Source organism: Grammomys surdaster, unplaced genomic scaffold (assembly GCF_004785775.1).
Source record: "Grammomys surdaster isolate TR1022 unplaced genomic scaffold, NIH_TR_1.0 141, whole genome shotgun sequence".
Taxonomy (NCBI): Eukaryota; Metazoa; Chordata; class Mammalia; order Rodentia; family Muridae; genus Grammomys; species Grammomys surdaster.
In genome coordinates, this window is record NW_021604599.1 from 1738249 (window position 1) to 1764838 (window position 26590).

Consider the following 26590-nt stretch of genomic DNA (forward strand, 5'->3'; position numbering starts at 1 on the left):
CTCTGCCAATCTCCCATGCTGTCTCCACAAGGCTGGACTGAGCCCAGACCATCCTGCCATCCACGTGGTACCAAGTAGAAATGAGACTCTAATGCTTAAAGATTAACCAAAGGCTTTTTATGTTTGATAATGCTCAATTAACAAGATGCTCGAACAATTAGAGGTGTTACCCAAATAACTAACCTAGATATAAGTTGTTACCCAGGACTGCTCTCTGTACATGTGTGGTCATCCATGATGCCTACATACTAGGCAAAGGGGCAGCCTATTTTGAAGTTCTTGTGCCATGATATATTTGAGAACTTGGAAGGACAGGATCAGTGTGAAGGATGGGGAGAGGCACACTATACCTAGCCCTTTAGTTGTTTTGTTTATGTATCAAGCCATAATAAGCCATCGGAAACTTTACAGGCTATGATCAGCTGTTTTCCTCATGACTATGTGCTGGTTAGGCTCAGCTGGATGCTTCTTGTGTCTGCTGCACTTGGTTGCATTTAGTTCTGGACTCAGGGTAGAGTCTGTGATCTCATCTGGATGGATGAAATAGCCAGGCCCTGACTGTTTCTACATGTGCTCTATGACTTTTTCTCCATGCTCTCTCAAATCAGCAGTCCATCGTGAACTTCTTAACGGTTGGGATCATACAAATCCCATAGAAGACCAGGTGCAGTCAGAATGCTATTAATAACCAGCAAGTGGTATTAGAGTTTTTTCTTTCCATCTCTTAATCAGGGCTTTGATATTAATTTGAGTTTTTCTGATATCACTTATGATGAATGTTTCTTCTGGAAAAGTCCTTCCTACTAGAAGACTAGGGAGAGCTACTTGGAAGTCTGCCAGACACAGTTATTTTTGTATGTTTGTGTATGTATGTATGAATGTATGTATGTATGTATGTATGTATGTATGTATGTGGTGTGTGTGTGTGTCTGTGTGCACATGTGTGTAGTGGGAGATACAATGAGATTAAGGACTTAAGGTGTCTTCTTTCTTTGGTGTTAATTTTGGGTAACAATTTGGTTCATAGATGGCAAAGTATTTCTTATTTCTCCCTATCTCTTCAGATTTGTGTCTGTTGTTTTTCAAAACCATAACAAATTAATATAAATAGCATTTTCTGTGGAAATCAAACAGTTTTATATTTCAATCTCATGGATTTTATCACAATATTGTGGTAATCATGACTTCCCCATGGATCAAGAAATACAATATTACAGAAAGAAAGGACCAGGATTATCTGTGCTATCAAACTGTGTTAGTCGAACAGTCACTTGTTAAATTAACATTTTTGTACATCAAAGTTGTCTTAGAGTTTTAAAACATACAGTCATTGGGTCCAGCAAGGCGGCTTGGTGGATAAAGACACTTGCCGCCAAGCCTAAAGATGTGAACTGCAGCTTGGGAAATCCTTTGATGGAAGTCCTCTGACCTCCACATATACACATTTGCCATGCATGAACCCATGAACAATGCATACACAAATCCAGAATTTTTAAAATGTAATTTTAAATGTAAAATATATGAGACGTGGATTTTTTTTCCTTTGAGAATGTCATGAGAGGTTTCCATAGTCTTAGGGAACATACGTCAAAATGGAACCTGAAAAAGTAAAAGTAGTTTGAAAAGACCCTCACGTGTTTCTCTAAGGCTTTATGTATGATTAGGACTGAATCCAGCTCCCCACTATTGGCCAATTTGACCTTCCAGGTGGGAGAATGCCTCGGGACTACCACGGAAAACAATACAGATAAAGAATTATGTTTTTCAATCATTGACAAAGTTCATAAATAAAAAGTTGTTTTAAATCTGAAAGAGGTTTCCTAAGAAATTGAATTTTACTAAAACTCGAGTGGTTTATTTCTCAAAATAGAAGTCAGCATTTGCTACTTCCAAGTATTGTTCAAGTAAGTAATAAGAAAGGTGTTGGGCAGAAATGAGACTGATGGCTCTGGTGGTTTGGGAGAATCATAGATGAACAACAGAGATTCAGTTTTAGAGATGTAGATATTTGATCTCAGAGATTGTTTCTGTTTGCTAATTTTTCTCACAAAAATTGCATGAGAAAAGTTAGTTTATTGCTTCTCATAATTCTCTGGGTTGGCTGGAACTAGGAGCCAGTGCTTTTCACAACATGCTGTAGCCTAGCTCAGGTACACTGGGGATTACAAGATGGTGCCACATCCTCCAGGATCTCTCCTAATTCTCCTTGGTCACTAGCATGCTTCTGTAAGCTTCCTTGAAGCTCTGTGCCTGGCTTCTGAAGACAAGCTTAGAAGTCATGGCCTTGCGAAGGCTCATGCTGGCACATGACCTTTATCTCTTCTGCTTGGCTAAAGCAAGCCATCAGCTTAGGCCTAGGTGAGAGGAGAGGATTTGTCTTCACCCCTTGTGAGATGTGGCATACCATTTGAAATCATTTCTGATTCGTCAAAGAAACACGAGTTCATTTCCTCATAAAGTCAGGGTGTATTTACTACACTCCTCCATCACCAGAGGCTGAAGGAGTAGACTCTTTCCTCTCTTTCAGCTCTCTTAGTGATGGATTCTGCAATCTTAGCTGCATTTATTTCATCTCTATGACTTTTTGTTCCCATTTGAACTGGAAATAATACCGCTTGATTTCTCTATGTGTTCTCTTTTCTGTGGAACCTGGATTTAAACACACACGCACACGCACACACACACATAAACCTTGAAGGCAGCAAGAGGGCTATTGGAATATTGGACTGTTTAGGGGAGGAGGGTCAGCATCAGTAGGAGGGGGGGAGGATGGGTGATACTATGAAAAAATGTAGCAAGGGATTAATTGTCACAAAGAAACCCATTGTTTAGTATGTTTCTAAATATGTATCAGATATTTAAAATAGTATTTTTTTTTGTCCCTTGGAAGCCACCCATGAAATTTTGTCTTTTTTTTTTTATATCACTACAGTAACTTAGAATATAGTAATACTGTTGAAGAACAAAGAACAGCTATACAACAGCTCTGAAGTTAGTTGTTACTTTAACTTTTGAGAAAAATGAAGCCAAGGAAATTACCACTTGCTCATTCAGCTACATAATGGCAGGTTCTGTTTTATCCGCAAAAGCTTAAATTACCTTGTAACGTATTTGTTATCTAGAATCATAAAGTTTGCTTCTTTGCCTTTGTTTTACTTAAATCAAAGTCTCACAGTGTGACCCAGAATACTCCTGAACTCTCGCCCTTCCCACCTTGTGTTCTGAGCACTGGATTTTCATGCATGTATTATCACGCTTAGCACATTGTTTTGTATGTGTGTGATGTGTGTAGGCATGTACACCTGTGTGTGTGTGTGTGTGCACATGTCTATGCATTATGTGCACTGGTCCAAGGAGAACATTAAGTATTCTCCTCAGTGGTTCTTTATTTTGGTCCCTTGAGAGAGCATCTCTTGCTGATCACGGAACTCATTGTTTCCTGTTTTTCAGTGAGGCTGCTGACCAGGTAGACCCACTAATCCTCCTTGTCTCTGTTCCACTTCAAGTGCTGGAGTCTACAGACCCACATGGTCACACCTCATTTTTATGTGGATAATGGGGATCCAAACTCTAGATATCATGCTTGCCTGTCTACTCAGCCATCTCTCCAGATGAATTTTTTTTTTTAAATAAATTCTCTGGAAACACAATTTATACAAATTTGTAATATATATATATTGATAGACAGAGTCTTACTATGTAACACTGGCTGGAATGGAACTTGTATGTAGACCAGGCTGACCTCAAAATCTCAGCGATCCACCTGCTCCTGCCTCCTGTGTAGTGCCCCAACTGGCTAAATCAGTTTTCTGTTCCGTGATTCAGCACCAATCCAGATACCACAGTGGAACTTTAAATTGAGTTTTCTTTGTCAAGTTCTGTAGCTTATCCGATCACCCATGGACCTCACATTTAATATGCATCCTACACTTCCATTCCTCATTCTACAGGGTTCATGGTCTTATTTACAGCCAGATTTTGTGTTATTGTTCTTCTTTCTTACCTTAGATGTTTTCTGCCCCTACTTCTCCCAAACTGAAGCCAGTCATGAACCCCCAACGCCAGGTGCGTGATTCTGTCTTTCACAAGATTCAATTACACTTTTTTTTCTTGATCACATAGCTCTTCCCATGACATCTGCAAACTAGTAAAAATGAAGTATGTCATTGTTCTCTTTCCAATTCTCTAAATGTATCATGGGATCATAAAGGCAGTAAGTTGTCTGAGTGTGATTTCTCTAGATGTATTTATAGCCAAAGTTTTTCAAGGAAGACGTCATAACCAAAAATTCATTCATTAAAGCCGTCTTTGCATGTGTTGCTCATCTGTCTGGATTTCAGTGCAAACGCCAATCATCACAACATCAACTCTAGCACTTAATCCAAACCATCTCAGAACCCAACAAATTGTACTGGTGGCATATATGCCTTTGTTTTCCTCAAATATTAAAAAGTATCAAATAGTTGTTAATGCTTAATAAATTTTTCGTCCTCTTCATGTAATGTGGCTTGAGGTTTCTGGTCCGCTTGCTAGTGTAAAGGCAGTTCAATCACTACAGATACAAGCCGAGAGTCAGCTTTCAATCAAAAGTTAGGCAAGCGCACCATGCTTCCTATGAGAAAGCCAATACCAGACACAGTTGGAGCATGCAGAGTTTATTCATCTACAAATGGTCTATTTCACAGCATATTATATTAATTTAGAGTATCAGCTTTCCTAAGGTCTAAATGAAATAAGGTCTGTCTGCAGGTAGCGGGACGTTTGGATGATAGTAAGTTCTGAGCAGGTATTAATGGTGGTTATTATTATTAAAGTCATTATGAAATATGTGCTATACACGTACTGAAGAAGTATTATTATTTTTATGACCCTTGAAATTACTACTTTTACTAAACCACTTACTTTTCATTGTATTTAGTAAAAGTTGATAGTACTTAGGCCCCTTACCTATAATTGCTAAAAGAAATTATCTTCTTCTTCTCCTAAGATTCTCCTATTTTTATTGACTACAATAAACATATATAATTGTTTCTTTTTGTATAAAGTAGTATGGCCACTGGAAATTTAGTGTTTCCTTCAGTTAATGCATAGCTTTAGTATGGTATACACAAAGTCATTTACAACATGGATGATAATATTTACTAATAATAAGTAGTCACAGCATGTCATTAAGCAGGGTCTTTTGTTAAGAGATTTACAGTTACATCATCTAACGCCATTTAATCTCAGTAAATATATTAATTAAACATAATTGTTAATTAAGACATACTGGATGATTTAATTGACTCATTTAAACATAAGGAGAAAAACAATTTTTAAAAATGTTCTTTAAATTGACAGTATAGTATCTTGCATCTGAATACTTATTTCCTGTATTCTTAATGCTTTTGAAAAAAATTTAATCATAAATGAAAATTCATTGATAAAGAATGCATTTGATATTGATCTGATGAAATAAAGTTAAGGGAATTTTTTTTATTCCAGGTAACGAGAGTTATTAACAAACATGCTGAAAAATTATTTCTCAGAGCCAAAGGTAGACGTGTACACTGGTGATCCAAGCCTCTCGGTGACCAGGACAAGAGGATTTTAAATCCAAACTGTATATACATAATCAACTGAAATTGAAAAAAATGATAGTAGATATAAAAGGAGAAGTTTTGTATTTCAAACAAACAAATGATAGTTGAGAAGATACAATCCTGTTAAGGATATTAAGAATGAGTGAGGACTAGAAGATGGAGCAGTGTGTAACAGGACCTTGGACCATTCCTGTTCGCTTCCATTTAATCTCTGGGACTTACATGGTGGATGGAGAAAATGAACTCCTCCAAGTTGTCCTCTGACCTTCATGTGTGCATCCATATCCATACCCTCACACATACATGCACACACATATACACACATGTATACACACACATGTATACACACATGCATATGGACACACTAAACAAAATAAAGACATAATTAAAAAGTTAGTATAGAGAGCTGGGGATATAGCTCAATGCTAGACTACTTGCCTATCATCCATGAGATTTAATTCCTAGTAATTCAAAAGAAAAAAAGTGTTTACAAATGTCCCTACAGAATGACTTTTCAATATGTTATACCTTGACTATTTATTTCTATACAAACCCAGGCTTATTTATTAAATTATCTTAGATCTCTATGGCCAAGTAGATACACAATAGATAGGTTGACAGCATTGCAGATCAGTTTGCTTAGGCACAGTGTTTCGCACTTGCCATCCCTGCCTTAGGGAAGTGTTTGAGTTTGATGGGCTTCTCTCTCAATTCCTATGCGAATGTATAAAAGTATTAATTTTGTATTAAGTTTGATGTGAGATGTTTTTATTTGCAAGTTTTTAATAGTAAACTTTAAAAGAACTTTTAAAAGTGAATAACAACAAAAACCATCTTTGACTATGTTTTCTGAGTTCAATTTTCCATTCCTCATAATTTTATTATATCCTTTACCTTAAGATAAGGTTTTCTTGGGTTGATTTTAAAATGCAAATATCTATGCAATAGATACCAAGCACTTGCCATTTGCTAGGCATTAGGCTAAAGGGCTTGGTCATGTAACTGACTTCAACATGATAATGGATTGGGACAGTGTTTGTCCTTAAAGAAACAAAGACCAAATATTTCACATGTGCGTGCCACGTTGTCTCTGATAAATCTGCCCAGCTTTGCCAATGTATCATGGAAAGAGCTACAGATAATTCGCAGTGAGCATGAGTCTAATCCACTGCAAGTTGATTTATAAAGATCAGCCCTGGGCCGGTGACAGTCGTTTGCTGCTCTCAGATGTAGCCCATACATTACAGCCAGTGACAATGCAGTAATTGTTATGGCGGAATTACACACAAGGCATGCCAGGAGAACTGCAGGAGGCATTTAGATGTTCTCTCAGAGGGCATTTTGGCTGACCTTCATCCTAAAAGTCTGGAGAAATCCATAAAACGTCATGCTGAAATGTATTCTATTTTAAGGATAAAGGCTGTTGCTATCTATCTGTTACCTTAAAGAATGTTTCCGGATTTCCAAACCGGGTTGGCTGGAATTTTAGTTCCTTAATGATTAATCAATATATCTTAGGAAATGAGCTACATAACTCAGTGTATTTGAAAAATAGTTGTTTCAGTCTGGAGTTAGCTTTTTGCAGTGTGACTTCCTCCCCAATGAAGGCATTTAATTGAAGACTTCCAGTAAAGAAAAAGTTCAAATTCTATATATCAGAAACTTTTTATTTATTCATACAGCCTGTCTCATCTGCTGATATTTTTCAGAGTGCTTTTCATAGTGTAGTTTTCTAAAACCACCTTAATTTAAGGCTGAAGAGGCGATTTAGGGCCAGTATACAGGTGGCTCCATCCAAAGGTATATTAAACAAGTGTTCCTTAGCATGGGAAATCCCAAAGAAGCATGCAGCGCTGGGAAGGGGACAGTTACACCTAGTGTCCAGAGATCAACAGAAGAAGTTAAAAACATGCTTTAGGTCCTTGGGAGACAATGCAGTTATAGATTAAGAAGTGTAGACTCCAGACAGTATCATTTCTAGAAGCTGTTTCCTTGCCATAAGAATTGAGGATTCTGGCATTTCACAGGTTGGAGTGAGAAATATAATAATAATAAAATAATAATAATAATAATAATAATAATAATAATAATAAAATCCTTTAGTGTATGCAGCAGCCAAGCACAGACTGTATGTACCAAGTGCCAGTCAGTGATGCAGAGCAAATTTTCTGGCTGGGGTTGGAGGGGATGGGAGCCACTTCTTAGGTTTCCAAAGATTAGGTAGAGAACTGATACAGATCTTTCTAGGCTCATGACCACCAGCACACTTTTTAAACATTTTAAAAGTCATGTGTTCCTTTTCTATAGTAGCAATCAGATGCCATTTGTTTAAAATGCCATAAAAGCCTCTGCCATGTCACTTTGATGTGGGCATAGAAAACTGTGATTTCATAGCAAAGATCTGAGACTGTGTGACTTTTCTGGATAAGCCACAGGATTGGATGCTATTAAGCCCTCCTTAGTTGTACTAAACTGTGCACTAAGCGTCTTACCTCCTGGTAGTTATTTGACAGCTGCACTGGAGCATCCTGAGCTCTGCTTGGGAAAGTACACTATCAGAGGGCTTTAAAGTGGTTGTTGTAACAGCCTGACATAAGATATTGATGAATCAGGCTTGGCATTGCCCATAATTCTAGTACTCAGAAGGCTAAAGAAGACTGCCATGAGCTCAGGACCAGATTGAGCTACATAGTGAGTGGCAGGCTAGCCATGGCTACACTGAATAAATAAATAAATAAAGAATAAAGAAATAATAGAAAGACAGACAGATGATAGATAGATAGATAGATAGATAATAGATGATAGATAGATAGATAGATAGATAGATAGATAGATAGATATTAAGTCCATCAGTAGCAATACCTTCCTGTTCTGAATTTATTGACTAAAACTGCCTCTGTGAGTGGTACTTGTGGCTCCAGATCAACATTAAGCAGGATATCACATAGAACAGAATGGTGGGACATGAGGCATGCATTTTGAAACTGAAGAGATGCTTCTTGGTGTAGGCTGATTGGGACATTCTCATGACAGAATGGAATGGGCCACAAGCATAGCATGTGAGACAGAATCTCATTGCCCTGTGAGAAGCCACGGATGTAGGTGCTCTTGTAAGGTGTGCACACTGTACAATTCTTTGTGTGACCCTGGGTCAAACCATTACTCCTTCGTTGCATTTGCCTTCACGGATATTGCTTTAATTTGCATGTTTTAAGTACCTGTGATATGACACGCTCTATGTTAAGTGTAATGTTATACAAGCCAAATTATATGTCCCTATAATTGAGTGCTTACCCTATGGCATCACCATTACTAAGTGCTTTGTATTTGTTAGCAATGACAGCAGCTCTGTAAGCTAGGTTTTCGCTGTTTTAATTTTTCAATGAAGGAAGCTACTTGGCTTTAATAATTTGCCTGTAGCTGTAGGAAATGGAGGTTCTGGGATTCAGAGTAAGTTTCTGTCTAATCCTAAAGTTTCTGTAATTAGTCATTACACAGTAATGAGTTCTGTTAATGAATTTGTATATTATTGGAAGGATGCAAATATGCAAATAGGTTTGACCCACTTGTATGCTGCCTAGGCAGATGCTTGCTTAGTCAGAGCGGAGTGTCAGGGCCAATTTCTTGATTTTTTTGTAGGAGTTTCTGTGACTTGTGAGAATTCTAAGACATGATGTAGGCTGAGTATCTTTGCAGCACCTCAGAAAATAAGCAGGATTAGGTTTGTGCTTCTAACAGTTCTTTTAAATTACCACTTATCAAATGAAAACCATCGATTGATAAGACAGGTTTACTTCATATTAAAATCATCTAGGTAGATGTTAAAAAGATAAGCATTAAAAGCCAGGTATCATAGTACTTGCCTATAATCCCAGCACTTGGGAAGTGGAGGCAGGAGGATCAGTAGTTCCAGACCATTCATGGTTTATTACTGAGTTTGAAGCAAGCCTGTGATACATGAGCCCCTGTCTCTCTGTGTTGAATCATATAAATCAATTCTGAAGTTATATGAAATGGGATGCTTTAAGATATAAGGGCTTGTCCAGGTTTCCTGTTGCACACATCACCTCAACACACAGAAAGCAGAGACAGGAGGATCATTTGTAATTACTGATCTCCTAGTCTAGCCAAATTAGTGATCTTCAGGTTCAGTTAGACACCCTGTATCAAAAAGTAAGAAGAAAGATAGCCAACTTTAATTCTCTCCCTTTCTTCTTCCCTCCCTCCCTCTCTCCCTCTCTCCCTCTCTCCCTCCCTCCCTCCCTCCCTCCCTCCCTCCCTCCCTCCTCCCTCTCTCTCTTGCACACACACACACACACACACACACACGCATGTATACACCACATTCACACATGATACATACCCAAACAAATACAAATATTAGATACAAAGCCCCAAATATTATATGCATTCTGTTATAACTACCTATATGAGAAAATTACGTTATCAAACTCTAGAGACAGAGAACAGGATAGTTGTAGGAAGAGGTTAGGGCAAGGGATGAATGGGGCTATTGTTTAACCACTGCCACTGATATATATAATTAGAATATTGAAGATGGTCAATTTATGCTACATGAATTTTATCATCATACATAAAAATGCATTAACTTTTGGAACCCACCCCGTGAGTGTTTCAATTAGACCTTTTAATGACAAAGATTTAGAAACAGTGAACTGAAGATCTTATACAAGAATCTGTGGAGGGCTGAGGAGATGGTTTCATAGCTAAAGCAATAGCCAGGCAAGCATGTGGACCTATGTTCACTTCCCTGAAATCCACATAAGGCTGCCCTGGTAGAGTGTCTGTAATCCCATAGCTCCCACACTGTGATGGCAGGCAGAGAAAGGACAAACCTCAGCAGCCAGCCTGGGGATGGCAATGACTAACTGCAAAAAGGAATCTTGTCACAAACAAGGCAGAAGGGCAGCACCAGGACTGAGGTCAGCCTCTTTCCTCTACAGGCAAAACCACAAGAAAAATCCACAGAATGAGGCGCTAGGGGGATGGCTCAGCCATTACAGTGCTTGTTATTCATGAATGAAGACCTGAATTACACTCTCAGTACCCATGTCAAAAAAGCTAGGTGCTGTTTCTTTATCCCAGCACTGGAGAGCCTGAGACAGGTAGATTGCTGGGGGCTCACAGGCAAACTAGTCTAGACTAATCTGTAAGTACCAGATTCAGTGAGATACTCTGTCTCAAAATAATAAGCTGGATAACCAACTGGTATGTTCTTTTCTAGGAAAGATTTTCTCTAGTGGTCCACACCCATTCCATTCCCAATCCCTAGTATTTATTAGTTGCCTGTAGCTCTTGTTGAGGCTTCGCAGACATTCCCCCTCTCCATTTTAGTATGTCTATTGTTCTTCAGATTCAAGTTCATGCTGAGGAAGTCATGTTGGTAAGATTTTATGAGTGTAATGTCTAACACTATTAAGAGACACTATCTCACAGCCAACCCCCTGATCCTCTGGCTTTTACTTCTCCTCTTCTCCAATATTCCTGAGCATTTGGTACAGTTGTTTTCTTTGTAGATATTTTGACTGGGACTGGGCTATACAACTCGGTGTTTTGATTAATTGTGGTTTTCTGTAATGGTCTTTGCCTGTGGCAAAGAGGAGTTTTCTTAATGAGAAGTATGATTACACTTATTTGTGGGTATAAGGACAAATATTTGGAATGTAGTTTAGGGATAATGCTAAGTAATAATCTCAAAAAAGAGATGTAATTTAAAAACTAGGATTGAAAGTACCCAACATCAATCTTCCATATAACAGAGGCCTCCATGTATATACATGCAAGTATATAAATATATTTGTTTTAGGAATGTCCTTCTTTTTACATACAAGTTGGTGATTATGTAGAGTGTTTAAATTTTAAAGCATTATGTTTACATTCTTTTAGGTTATTTCATAGCAGCTGTTTGAGATTACTTGATCCAGATTTGTTATTTCTACATTAGAGATTAAAATCATGAAATTTTGGTGAGCTAGAATTACTTGCCTTTTTATTGCACACCTACGACCCATTGTTCATAATAGAGTGGAAGATGCCTGGCTAAAGGGATGGTAATTCTTTTATATAACTGTTGCAGGAACAATAACAGATTCCTATTTCTTCTTTAGTCATTTAAAATTTCATAAACCTTTATGAAATGATTATGATCTCGTCTAGGTTTTTCCTCCCCTATGGTGAGAGACCAATAGGATGTCCCTCAGCTAGCTCCTTCTTGACCGTAAATCAGGACCCCAGATTTTCCTGATTGACAGCCCTGAGCTCACTCTCTGGGTCTGCTCCAGCTTATTTCCAGCTTCTCCCCTGTAGGTTGCTCACTCTGCCTGTGCGTTGTCCACATCACAGTGGCAGTGTGTTTGGAGGATGCTGCCTGTGGGAGCCAGAGAGAGTGTTGGATGGGGATGAAGCACAGTTTATTGAAATGTGTTATTGTAATAATTCCTCATATTCCTCCTATTTTTTCCAAATATATGTATGGGTTTTTTCCATTCCCTGGTCTCAAATTTCTTTGTCATCACCAGAATCTGCAGGTTGAAAAGATTTCTCTTAATCATTTTAAAAGCCTAACTTCTCTTGAAAAAGGGTAGTTGTGGACTAACAAAGGAAGAGAAGGCTTTGGGGGACATTTCTCCAACAGTAGCTGTGCTGTTTAGATTTTGTCATTGTGACACAAAGCAGAGTCACTTGGAAAGATAGAACCTTAACTGAAGAATCGCCTCCATCTTGTTGGTCTGGGGGTATATTTGGGAAGCATTTTCTTGATTAATGATTGATGTGGGAGGGCCCAGCCTCCTCTGGGCAGTGGGGACTCTGGGCAGATGCTCCTGAAATGTTTACAAAAGAAAGCCAGTGTTCAGCACTGCTTCTTAGTCTCTGTTTCAGCTCCTAACTGCAGGTTCCCTCCCTGAGTTCCTTCCCTGGCTTTTCTTGAACATGGACTCTAACTTGTAAACCAAATGAACCCCTTCCTCCTCAAGTTGGTTTTAGCCATTGTGTATTACAGCAGCAGTAAGCAAACTCAGACAGTGACTTTCTCTGGATGGGATTTTCTAGGAAAGATAACTTCAAGCAACAGGGTTCTGAGCCTGACCAAATGTTGCCTTCCTCTTCTGGGACAACAAAAGCAGGGAAAGTCAAGGGTCCTTTGTGGTCTTGATATCAAGAACAATAGAAAGCACTCCCTACTTCTGAAGTATAAAATGTCTTCAAATTGTGTTAAGAGATATAAACAATGTATATAATTAAATCTTACTGCAAAAGGAATTGTTAACATAGATTAAATATAGTTTGGTTAGAAGAATATGTGGAAGCAGGGTGGGTGTCGAGCATGAAAGAGGCAGAGATAGGAGAGGAGCATTGTTGTGAATTCAAGGCCAGCCTGGCAACAAAGCAAGATTCTGTTGAAAGAGAGAAAATAGGGAGAGGTGGGAGGGAAGGAGAGTAGGAAAGGAAAGAGGAAAAAAGAAGGGAAAAGAAGAAAGAAGGGAGAAATGAATGAAATGTCATAAAATATCTCTTTTCGTCACTTTTTTATGGTATGTGATCTCTAGCTCAGATCCACGTGGAGCCGAGGATAGCCTTCACCTTCTAGTTCTTAGCCATCTCATTAGTTCTAGTCCATCTCATTAGTGCAAATTTCAGGCATGAACCACCATTTCACCATTTGAATGGTACTGGGGACCTTACCCAGAGCCAAGTGAAGGCTAGGAAAGCTTGCTAAAGGAGTCATATCCTCAACCTATTAGGTGCTCAAGTTCAGTCTGAGATTCATGTCTGACACATTAGAAATGTGTTTGACTATTGAAACTCTTAAATAATGTGTCTGTGTGTCTGTGTGATGGTTGCATGTAAGTGTCAATTTGCCACAACACAGAATCACCCAAGAAGAGTCTCAACCAAGGAATTACCTAGATTAGGCTGGCCTATTGTCAGGTCTGTGGGGGATTGTCTAGTTGTAAACTTCGATGAGAAGACCCACCTGAATTGTGGTAGTACTCTCATGGGATGGGCTCTGAATTTCTTAAGAGTGAAGAACGTTAGCTGAGCATCAACAAGCAAGAACTTATGGGTTTACTCTCTCTCTGCTCTTGAAATAGATGTGATGCTTTGAATTCTGGCCTTGAGAGAATAATAGGCTGCTCCTACAGTAGCAATGGCCATTAACCTGGTATCTGAAGTCAAATGAACCTTTCCTCTACCTAGTTGATTTAGATCAGGATATTTTGTCATAGCAGTGGACATAAAACTAGCATAGTATATGCACACGATATACTGAAGTAGATGTTTAGTATGAGCCACTCACTGTTATAATTCTGTCTTCACCATAATCCTATGTGCTAGATGCAATCCTCTCCCCTTTTTCAAAGGTATGTAAAGTTTAAAGAAGTTACTCTGCTGAAGGCATAATTAACAGAGTCACAGACCCTATGTCAATCTGATTCCTTTTGAGTCTAAAGCCTATATGCTTTCCCTGTATACCATTATCCAGTACAAAGAATTTAAACTTTACCACACAGATAATAAGAGCATATCTCATGTCTCCACACTGGCTTGCTTTATCTGAAGTACTTTCAGGAGCAAAATCCGTCAACTTCTCATAATCTAGTGAGATAAGAGCAGCTATTAAAGGGTTAGGACCATTGTCTGCTAACGGCTCATCATTAGCAAAAGAGAGTAGGTCCACAGTGGTGAGCACAGTAGATGGGCTAGAGATGTAGGGAACGGGAGTCGGGAAGTAAGATCAGTTATATGACTCTTGTATAACACGCTGGCCTGGGGTTAGTGCCAAGTCATGCAGTTAAGGGAATAGTCGGGTATAGTAGTGCCTATCTGTAATCTCAGCTACTGGTAAATTGAAGCAGGACAATCTCAAATAATGACAAATGGGTGTGTGTGTGTGGGGGGGTAATGCCTGGAGCCGAAAAAAATGTTAAACTTTTTATTGATTCTTTGTGAATTTCATATTAGGCATCCCAATCCCATTGGTCTCCCCATCCCTTCATAGCTACCCTCTGCTCTTGCAACCTCCTTGCCCTAAAGAAAACAAAAAATAGAAAGAAAAGACAAAACAAAACAAAAATCTTGCCCTTGAAGCTGTGGTGTGTCACTCACTGTGTGACACACAGTGTACCCTTATGTCCACACGTCTTTACTTATGTGCTCATTGCATGAGTCATTGGTTTGGTTCAAGGCCTCTTGCTTTCGCTACAGTATCAATACTGGATCCTCTCCTGACTGCTCTTGTTGCCCTGTGTCATGGAGATCCTAAAATTTTTACTTAGCAGGGCCACCCCATTCAAGTGCTCCAGCAGTTCATAGGTGGGGTAGATCCTGGAGTGGACCAACTTAAAGCCCTGGATCTGGGTCTTGGTGGTAGCTGAGTTGGTCAGCCTGCCAGCTGTCCTGGAGTAGGAAGTTTTTTATGATCTTACTAAGAGAAATGATCAGATTAGTATGATGTTAAAACAGACTCTTACCTTAATCATTTTTAAATTTATTAAATTTTTTCATATGATTTACTTTGATCATATTTTTTCTTCTCCTCCACCATCTTCCAGATCCTCCTGCCTCCCTACTCCCCACCCTCCTTTTGTTGAAAATAGATTTTCTTCTCACACAGTTTATCCTGATTACAGTTTCCCCTTCCTTTGTTCCTCTCAGTCCTTTCCCTCCACCCCCTCCCATCTGGATCTACTCCTTTCTGTCCCTCATTAGAAGAGAACGGGCAAGAAGAAGCTAATCTGTGAGACAGATATCTATGAGACGATTTATCTGGGAGAAGATAATAAAATATAGCAAAATAAAATATAATAAAACAAGAATTATCATATCAAAGTTGGACAAGGCACACACACAACAAAAGAGCCCAAGAGAAGGCACAAGAATCAGAGATCCACTTGTTTGTGATCTCAGGAGTCCTATAAAAATGCTGAGCTGGAAGCCATGATGTCTATGCACATGAGCTGGTGCAGACTGGAGCAGGCCCTGTGCATGCCACTTCACCTCCGTGAGTTCACGGAGCGCTGCTCATGTTGATTTAGAGGACCTCATTTTCTTTCCACCTCCCTACTTAATCTTTTAATATTATACCCACATGAATCGATTTATCTGGTAATTCAGAGATTTCTTCTATAATTCTGTACTAAGTTACTGTTATATAAATAATATTTGTCTATATGGGGAACATTAAATTTTATTCAGAATTGATTTTTTATGACAGAGTCAAAAGACTTTAATATAACCATTAATATATTAATATAATTTTGTATGTTTTGTTCTTTTTTGAAGGCATTGCTAAGCTGTTTTCAAACTTTACTGGAGAGACTTTGTTTTATAAATATGGGACTTAATCTAATATTGTGTGGTAGGCATGTAGGTAGGTAGGTACATTACTTTTTTAGAGAGGATCTCAGATAGTCCAGGCTGGCCTTGAATTACTGGTCTCCCTGCCTCTACCTCTCCAGGGCTTGGATTTCAGGAATATTCTGCAATGGCCAATGCTTGATATTTATAAATGACAACCAGGCCTGGTGGTTCATGGCTGTAATTCCAGCTCTTGCTGAGGTGAAAGTATTAGAAATTCCAGATTAGCCTATCCTATAGAGAAGATCAGGGTTGGTAGAGATTCTTCTATTCTGTTTCCATTCCAAACAATGCAAAGTAACAGCATGATAGTAATCAACAAAATGATGACAATAAACAAACAAAAGCACTACACACACACACACACACACACACTAACCTTTTGTTAAACTAAAACTAGTTAGTACTAAGTAATAAACAAACAAAAGCACTACACACACACATATACACACACACACTATAACATTTTGTTAAACTAAAACTATTTAGTACTAAGTAATAAACAAACAAAAGCACTACACACACACACACACACACACACACACACATGTATGTAACCTTTTGCTAAACTAAAATTATTTAGTATTAAGTAGAGTTTAAAACTTTATAACATAATGTTAAGAAGAAATCTTAGTTTTTTCTCTAATGGTTCCTCCTTTCAATCTCAAGGGACTACCCTTCCTTCCATTCCTGTCTCACAGCCCACAACTACACAGCTTCTACTTTCAAAATGCAGCACAGAATCTGGTGACTTCTCACCATCCCTGGCTTCTACCCTGCCCCAACCTCCATCACCTGCCATGCCACACACTGGCTATCCTATCTGGTCTCCCAGTTTCTTTCTATACTCCTTCAGAGCATTTTCAATCTAGGAAGGTTTCTTCAGTATGCAAGCCCTATAATGTTACCACAGGTCCCGATGCTGCAGTGAGCTCTATATTTCACTCATATTGAGTTTCTACTTATTTCTCTGCTACCTGTAGCATCCCTACCCACAGCTCTTCATTTATTGCTATTATATTTTCTCTGCACAGGAAAATTCAGGCACTTTGATCTCTTTCCTAGAATCTACTAGGCCCATAAAATACTACCCCCTCCCCTAAGGCATGCAGGCATGTGCATGCATGCATAAGAATATGCAAGGCACATACTAGTAGCCATTAAGACAATGATAACTGATGGTAACATCATATGTCAGATAGTCCTTAGATAATTTCACTGTTTATATATATATATTCATATATATATAAAAATGAATATATATATTCATATATATATATATGTTCATATATATATATATGAATAAGAGTTAACAAAGCAAATAATAACTTAAACTCATTATGAAAGCAGTTTTATCTCTGAAGGCTACCATGAAAAAGTTTGACAGAATGCTTGGACCACATCTTAGGAACTACCTCTCTATATAATCGTTATTTGATATTATGTATAATTAGTACACCATATGTGTTCCTGTATGGTTGTCATATATTTGTACATATTTGTGCGTCTACATTATTAACTTCTATTTCATAGATTGTCAGAAATAAAATCCCAAAGACTACTTAGGTTTATTGGACATATTTATTATTATAATTTTTCCACAGTCTTAAAAATGCCAATGTCATAAAGTAAATAGTGGGAAGTCTGGCATACAATAGGAGACTGAAGGGACACTGTAGCCAAAAGCAATGTCCTGACATTAACTATATTTTTTGAAAATAAATTTTGAGAATAATCTTAAGATTTGTTTTATTTTAATTATGTGTATACATGTATTTCTCTGCAATAGCATATGCAAGAATGAGTGCAGTATCCGCAGAGGCCAGGAGAGGGCATTGGATCTCCTGAAGCTGGAGTTGCAGGTGGTGTGAGCCACCGGATGTGGGTGATGGAAACCAAATTATGGTCTTCTACATAGACAGTATACATTCTTAACCTCTGACTTGTCTCTCGTGCCTTTGAAAAAGTAAAATAAAAATATGAGTAATGAATAGAACCTGAAGAGATTGCTCAGAAGTTAGGAGCATTGACTTTTCTCCTAGAGGACCCAAGTTCAATTTCTTGCACCTACATGGCAACTCATGATCACTGTAACGCCAGATCCAGCATCTGATACCCTCTTCTAGTGGTCAGGGCACTGTATGTACTTGGAGCACAGCTATACATGCAGGCTAAACATCCATACACATAAAATTAAAAAATAAATAAATCTTTAAAAAAGCTCAATTAAGATAAGATAATTTGTAGACAATATGTAGTATTAGTGATGATATTGTTGATTTTATTTTTTCTTTATAGTAATGATATCAAGCTCATTTAGGAAGACCCCTATGCCAGCCCCCCACCCCCAGCATTTGATTTGTTTGAAACTGTGTCTTGCTATAAAACTTATTCTAAAATCTTCTGTATAGCCCAGGTTAGCCTCAAACTCAGGATCCTCCTGCTCTCACTTTTATGAGTTATCTGTTGATGTATTAGTGCAGAGAATTTTTGAAATCTGAAACATAATCTTAAATGTTTGTTCGATTACATCTACGTGTAGCTTATTATATCTATCCAGAGAAATAGAAGGCAATAATGTAAGAACAGTATAATGTTAATAAGTAACTCTAGTATTGAAAATACAGGCAATTCTTAAACTATTCTTTCTTCTTCTTTGTAATTTATTTGATATTTTTCATAAGAAAAATTTGGAAAATCACTGTCACTCAATCAAATGGTATTAAACGCAGTGATTATTCATAAATTATTATCTAAAGGACTGATATTCTAGGTTTGTTTGTTTGTTTGTTTGTTTTGAGACAAGATCTCACTGGTGATCTGGCTAACCTGGACTGACGCTTTCTGTATAGATCAAGCTAGCTTCAAACTCATGATTTTCTTCTTGCCTTAGCCTCTGAATGCTAGATGACTGGCATGTACCATCACCACCTGCTGGCAAAGCACTATTCTAAAAAGCATTTTCTAGTACCATCCCTGTAAATTACATATTTCAGTGAGGTGTTGATGTGCTTCCATCCACCTAAATGGGAGGTTGGTTTTTTTTTTTTTCCTTTTCTTCTGATGTAGTCTGATATGACCTTACACAACCTCTCAAGGTTGGTCACACTTATCTGTAAAATGCATGGCTACAATGGGCTAGTGATAAGGTTGTTGTAAAAATGAAATTCATGTTATCTATAAAACCCTTAGCCCAGTAATGCCTGGCAAATAAAAAACATTCAAATCTCATCTTCTATCATCTGTCATTACAGATTCCGAGCCTCTGCTCCATTCAATGAGAAAAACAAATGGAAAAGCACCACACTTAACCACTTCTATTATCTTGCAGTGAAATGTGGTCTCTTACTTCCAGCCCAGCACAGATCTTTAGGAACCAGGACATTTGACCCATCTGTAGAAATTACTTGGAATTAACATACAAATTGGTATAACACATTATTTTAACCATAAAATATTCTTCTCTAGTGTTTAACATTCTGTGTGCAAGTTTGTTCTCTTAATGGCTTGCCTTCAGCTTTTCAAACCAGGAAGCTCTATCTTGAATTACCATTCACCAAAATTAGTGAACTCTCAATTGATATCTTTTGATGCATTTGAGAAAATTCAGCTCATCTCTTTTCCGGGTACAATTTTAAACTGACTGTTCCTTGGTTGTTTTGTTTGTGGAGTTCAAACTACTGGCAGACAGATAATTCTTAGAAAAAAAGATTAGTTATATGATAGGACTTATCTGGTGTTTAAAGAACAATAGACTATGTGATTTTAAAGAACAGAGTGTTTTCCGAGTAACTAATAAACATGAGCTCACTATTTTTTTCTGGTGATTGATTTTCACTTAAGTCCAGAGGTGAACCAGATGTTTCTGGGCATTTCTTATTATTTTTCATGCTTGAATATGGTGTGTGTGTGTGTGTGTGTGTGTGTGATGTATGTATATGCATCAGTGTGTGCATATATATATATGTATGAGTATGTGTTTATGTGTGTATGCATATCCCTGTGCATATGTGTGTTTGTGTGTGTATACATGAATGTATTAATGCGTGTGTGTGTGTGTTTGTGTGTGTGTGTGTTTGTGTGTGTGTGTGTATGTGTGCCTACCTTGGGAGCCAGAGGAAGACTTTCAGTGTCCTTTTCTATCTCTTTCCAGCTCATTCCTTTGAGGCAGGGTCTCTCACTGAGCCTGGAATCAAGCCTGGTTAAACCATGCAGCAAGGCACAGCAGTTGCTCTTTCACTCCCTGCTATAATGTCGCTGTGATTATACATGTAGATGATGCTGGGATTTACAGATGTATGTGCTGGGATCTGAGCTCTGACTCTCATGCTAACACAGCAAGTGCTTATACCTGCTGAACCATGATAGTTCACTTCTTAATGTTCCTTCTTATAAAGGATTCTTTATTTGTTTTCATGAATGCTGCACAATTTGTTTGTGTGATTGTTCTGTGCTAGGGCTCGAACCAGGGCCTTATGCTTGTTACATAAGTGCTCAACCACTGAGCCAAATCCACAGCCCCAGCCAAGTGTTTTGAGACATTTAAAATTATACAGCATAATAAATTTAAAATACTCTTCTAACGTCAAACATTTTTGGTTTCATTTAATGTGCTGCATGGTCAAGGAAATACTGTTTTTTTTTTCCTTCATTGATAGCTCTTGTGGCATTGAAAATATAGCATGCTTTACTAAGAGCCTGTATTTAATTAAGTAGAAGCTGCCTTGTAGAGGTAAGGGGAGTTTTAGAGACAGCGTCCAATCATAAAGCTCATTTGTAGTGTATATTTCCCACAAATACTCAACGTGGTAGCACACCAGTTAGTCTAACATCTTAGGCATTGAAATCGAGTTCATCAAAGGCACAAGGAAGGCATGGAGTCTTTTCAGCCCACAGAAGTCAGGGAACTAGCTTCCTCTACCACAGTGGTTCTCAGCCTTCCTAATGCCGCCACCCTTTTATATGGTCCCTCAAGTTGTGGTGCCCCCCAACCATAAATTATTTTGTTTCCACCTCATAACTGTAATTTTGCTACTGTTATGAGTCGTAATGGAAATAAATATCTGATATGCGACCCCCAGAGGGGTCGTGACCCACAGATTGAGAACCACAGCGTGATAATCTCCTGTCCCTTCCAGCTGTTGAAGTTGACTACCTTCTGGAAATTAAAACCTACCTGGCTCAGACCAAGAGAGTAATGGTCCTGGGTGAATTACTACACCATTGCATAACCCTGGGAATTTATCAATAGGCTTTGCCCTGAGTAATGGGAATTAGAGTGAAAAATTAACAGAAGACTAGTCATTCATGCTTGGTTCAAAGCCATATGCTAAGGCTCCTTCCATTTTCTTACTCTCATATATCTGAAATTGTGCTCTGAATCAGCTATCAGACATGCGATGTACACTCCCTCATTTGTACTCTCTCCATGCAAGTACTGAAGCCTGAGTCAATGGGATTTTAGTCCCACACACCAGCTGGCATTTTCATTAGTTCACATATAAATGACACATTGTCTGGGTGTGGTGATCTGTGATGGTAAGGCTAGCATTTGGGAAGCTGAGGCAGGTGGACCGTTATGAGTTCAAGGCCAGACTGGCATCTAGTGTGAGACACTGCCTCAAAAAAAAAAAAAAAAAAAATCAAAGCAACGAGAGGGGAGGCCCTTGGTCCCCGGGAGGTTTGATGCCCCAGAGTAGGGGGATGCTGGAATGGTGGAGCAGGAGAGTATGGGTGGGTCGGGGAGGACTCTCATACAGGCAAAAGAGAAGGGGAGGGCAGATGTGGGATGAGGGTGGCAGAGGGGTAAACGGGAAGTGGAATATCATGGGATGGGGGATTGGTAGAGGAGTAAAAGGAAAATGAGATATCATTTGAGGTGTTAACGGATGGAATGACTAATAAATTTTTTTTTAAAAAAATCCCCCAAAAGCAAAGCAAATAAATATATATATATTTTTAAAATGAGGCCCTTCAGACCTTTTTTTAGCTCCCCCATTGGGGACCATGTGCTCAGTGTCAGTTCAGGGGAAACTGGAAAAGGGGATAACATTTGAAATGCAATTAAATAAAATATCCAATTTAAAAATGAAGCTTTTTATCAGTTTTTACCTCTGACATCATTCACTAACTTCACTTGCTACTTCTTGGGAAGAAACGAGACCTGGGGGAGATGAAGGGAACTAAAATTAGCACCATAACCATGTAAGTTTTAGTTTTAGCTTATATAATCTGAATACATTTTCTCAAAGCAAAACCCTTCTAATCGAGCCCTTTCTAAAACAAACAAACAAACAAACAAACAAAACAAAAACAAAACAAAAAACCAAACAAACACATACACACACACACACACACACACACACAAAACCCAAAGTGTTTATGGAAGTACACAGGTGCTAGCCAGAAAAACAAAGGGCTGGGTTGTGGGACTGTGTGGGACTGTTTCCTGCATTGATTCAGAGCTGGGGAATGTAGCAATTCAAAATGCCCTTGGACATTCGTAGAGCTTAGAGCACCTTTTATCAGTTCTGTAGAAGACTTTGCTAAGAGGAAAGGATACCTCAGAGCTGGTATGGGAAGTGTCAGTAGGGCAAGCTATGGTGTGCCCTAGGCGGGTATGGTTGGTTGGATCAATAATCTGTCAAGTTAACATGTAAACACAGGACCAATGATGTTGGAATTTGGTCCTGAGGAGATTTAAAGCTTTAGCAGCCATGTTGAAACATAAATGGTCTTCTTCTTTGTGTTTATAGCTGTGCCTACCCCTTGCAGTCCATTTCTCCTTTTCCCGTCCTTCAGCCCATTGTCCTAAAGTATCAATGAGAGAAACAGCTCTGTCCTCAAAGGAACCAAAGAGATGGCTTATTTTGGGGCCAAATATGCCTGACCCTGGTTCAAAATCATAGCTTTGGGGTTTCCATCATGTTCTGATGAGATTGCAATTTTCCTATTTTTGTTGAGGGGTGCATCTGGTAGGCAGGTTCTAACAAAGCAGGGATTGGTCTGCAGCGTCCAGATACTAAGCTCTTATTTGCAGCATACTGTGGCTGGTTTTATGTCAATTTGACAAATCGAGAGCTATTAGAGGGGAAGGAGCTGTGGTTAAGAAAATGCCTGAAGAAAGATGATGGAGTTGTAGATCACAAGCCTGTGGGGCATTTTCTTAATTAGTGATTGATGGGGAAGAGCCAGGCCCATTGCAGGTGGGGCCACCCATGGGCAGGTGGTCCTAGGTTCTATCAGAAATCAGGCTGAGCATGCCATGAGAAACAAAGCCAGTAAGCAACATCTCTTCATGGTCTCTGTATCAACTCCTGTCCTCATGTTCCTGCCCCAACTTCCTTCAATGATGGGCTAAGATTTGATGCGTAAGTAAAATAAACCCTTTCCTGCCCAACTTTCTTTCAATCATTGTGTTTTATCACAGCAATAGAAACCCTGACGAGAACAGAAATCAGAATCAGACAGTGGGGTATTGCTGTGACAGACTTGATCGTGTTGCTTTTGAGAGAAATGTGGAAGGACTTTGGAACTTTGGGCTAGGAAAGTCGTTGAGTATTGAGAGCTTATTGGGATGTTCAGTAAGAGCTTGGAAGATATGAATGTTGAGAACAATATGTCAGAGGCCTGGCTCATCAAGTTTCAGTAGGAAACAAAGACCATATTAGGCCATATCTGTGGTGTCTGGTCAGTAGGAAATGGTGAATCAGCTGGAGTTAACAAGAGACCAGAACCACTAAAATCAAATCTTTGCTTCCATGTACAATGGATGCTGGTCAACTGGGGCTGAAGAATTACCTGTGATTCAGTGAGTAGATTAAGAGAGCAGCATTATTGAGGTGAAAACTTTTGAGATGTGTTTTCTCAGGGTCACCACACTGAAGCTGTGTTCCAGAGGCAGCCAAGGTTGTACATTGTGCCAGCAGTTACATTTGGTGGTTTAAGCATCACTCAGGTGGAGATGATTTTGAAGGCAGGAAGGGGTCATGGAGATCAGCTGAGGCTTGACACTGTGTGGCAGAGGTGAAGTTTCCTGAAGAGAGCTGAGGAGAGGTTGTGGCTGAAAGTGCAGCCTAATTGCCGCAAGACACCGGAGCACTGTTGCCAGTACTGTGGGATGATCACCAAGAACAGCAGAGCAGCAGTGGAGTGGAGCCAACTGGAGCCTAGAAGACAAACTATAATACAGAGGACAGAGCCAGAAAAGTGACTCAAGTCCGTTATAGGAGCCCAGGAGCTTCTGAGTGGATCCCAGATATTAAACACTAAGTTTTTTGCAAGTTGCAATTCAGTTTTGGTTTTGCTTTGGTTGTGACTATACCCTGCTTCTTCTCTCTTGAAATAAGAAAGTATTTTACAGGAGCCCACAATGAAGAGACTTACGTTTTAAAATAGATTTTAGATTTTTTAAAAGAGAGACTGAACTTAAAAATGTTTAAGTTTGTAAGGCTGTTGGGCTTTTGAAGTTTGTAAAATGTTTTATGTCTATATTAATATGTGATCTTGTGGGTGAATAAGAAAGGAAAGTCTGAGACTTAACAGTGATGTGTTTGTGTGTCAAGATGACAAAAGGTCACTTGTGCTGGCTTTCAATTTGACGTAAGTCTTCTGCGAGGAGAGTCCTGGGTTCTAATAGAAAGCAAGCCAAACAAGCTATGATGAGCAAGTCAGTAAGCGCCTCTCCATGGCCTCTGCATCAGCTTCTGCTTCCAGATTCCTGCCTTGCTTGATTTCCTGCCCTGACTTCTCCAATGATGAACAATGATGTAGAAGTGTAAGCCAAATAGACTCTTTCCACTCTTAATTGCTTGTGGTCATGGTGTTCATCCCAGCAATAGAAACCCTGATTGGAAGACTTGCCTTCTCCTTGTTAGACATCGAACACACTGTGATGATTCCTCAAATCATTTGGTCATTATCTGTAGATTCTTAGTCGTGAAATGTTTTTGTTTTTTACGCAGCCATATTTGTTAGAGCAAGCTGCCATGCAGGTGTTCAGCATCTCCTTTTGTCTTTGTTTTCCAGTGTTCCAACATTCCAGAGCCTTCCTGATGAAATCCTCAGCAAGCTGGCTGATGTCCTCGAAGAGGTAATTGTTTTGATCCTTTGCACATCTTGAGATGAAACCCAGACTTTGAGCTAAGCTGGGCTGCTTTCTTTCTAAGCTCTGTGATGACAAATCAGAAACTGCCAAGAAACCTTGCCAGTATGACCCAAGCTCTGGGATGAGCTATAGATTTGACTTCAAATTAAAAGCAGCTAAGCACACCCAACACTTACAAGCAGACACAGGCAGACTAGTTACAGGAGGGAGAGAACATATCATTGTGGTAAATGTAATGTTACTTTGGCATCTATGAGTAATATGCTGGCATTTTTATTCTTATTTCAATTAATTGTAGTTGTTGTCATCTTGATATTAACAAGAAGAATTAGCAATTGGGTCTGTATATTTTAAGTATCTGTGTATAGTTTATACATATAATTACATGGTCAGATGAGGAATGACATAGGCTTTTCTTTGAATTCATGGAAGCCATAGTATTGAGAAAGAGGAGAAACTGGAATGTGGCTCTTCGTGCACCACAGAGACCTTGTTTAGAAAGGAAAGGAACTTCTTCCACTCACACTGAGAACCTTTGCACTGAATTAAAACCATCCCAATTCCTCAGTGACTGCAGGAGACTTGAATAGATGTTCTTCCTACATAGCGGAGCTCTTCCTAGAGATCTCTACTCGGGGCCTCAGGGTATTGCTAATAGTGGAGAATCTAACTCCAGGAGGAGCCATGCACAACATTCAGGATGCAGAACCAAGGAGATCAGTAGTTCAAAGTCACCCTTGAACTACATAGTGACTTTCAGGCTAGATTGGAGTATGTGGACAATGTCTCTCAAATGCCATAAGGAAGAAAAGGAGAAAATGAGGGGAGAGAAAGAGAAGGAGCAAAGCATCATACACCCAAGGCAAGACAAGAGGATGTGTTTGACCTTTGGGAGCTTTTAGATTTCAGTTTTCAATGGATATAAATTCTCTCTAAATATAAAAGATTATGTAATAATGTTTTGATATGCTTATTTTTATCTGAATTTTTTTGTTTCTTAAAAAGGATTATATGGAGGCTTATGACTGTGTTACACAAGTTTTAGATGAGAAAGAACAGTTGATTAAATAAGAACATTAAGTCAGAAAAGGGCAAAGGAATTTTTACTATAAACATGAGTCCAAAAGGGGTGAAGACATAAGCTTAGGCAATAAATATGCTTCTTAACCTTGTTGTGAAATATTCTCAGAAAAATACAGATTTATAGATGAGAAAAAATAAGGTTAATCTCAAAGGTCACATTTGCTTTGGTCTAAAGCATGGTTTATTAGCTGTTTTAATATTCTGAAGCATTTCTGAAAAAAAGGCTAATCTACATGCAGGCAATATTAACTGTAATTTTTGTTAATTGTATTGATACTCTTGACTTCCATCTCATGAAAGACTGGAACCAAATCTAGGGATGTAACAGGTTTTTTTTTTTCCTTTCTCATATTTTTTAAAATTTTCTTGCCCTTCTATTCAGTCTTGACTTTAGTGGTTGACATCATTCTCTGTAGGTAATAGACATACAAGTTTTTGA

At 38.7% G+C, this 26590-nt stretch overlaps 1 protein-coding gene across 1 annotated transcript in view; it reads left to right on the top strand.

The window, feature by feature from the left end:
• Positions 1–26590, top strand: part of Prkg1 (protein kinase cGMP-dependent 1) — a 1042192-nt gene that overhangs the window by 720530 nt on the left and 295072 nt on the right. The window contains exon 5 of the mRNA XM_028764010.1: positions 24990–25053. Coding sequence (XP_028619843.1) covers positions 24990–25053 — 64 coding nt within the window. The remainder of the gene's footprint in view (positions 1–24989; positions 25054–26590) is intronic.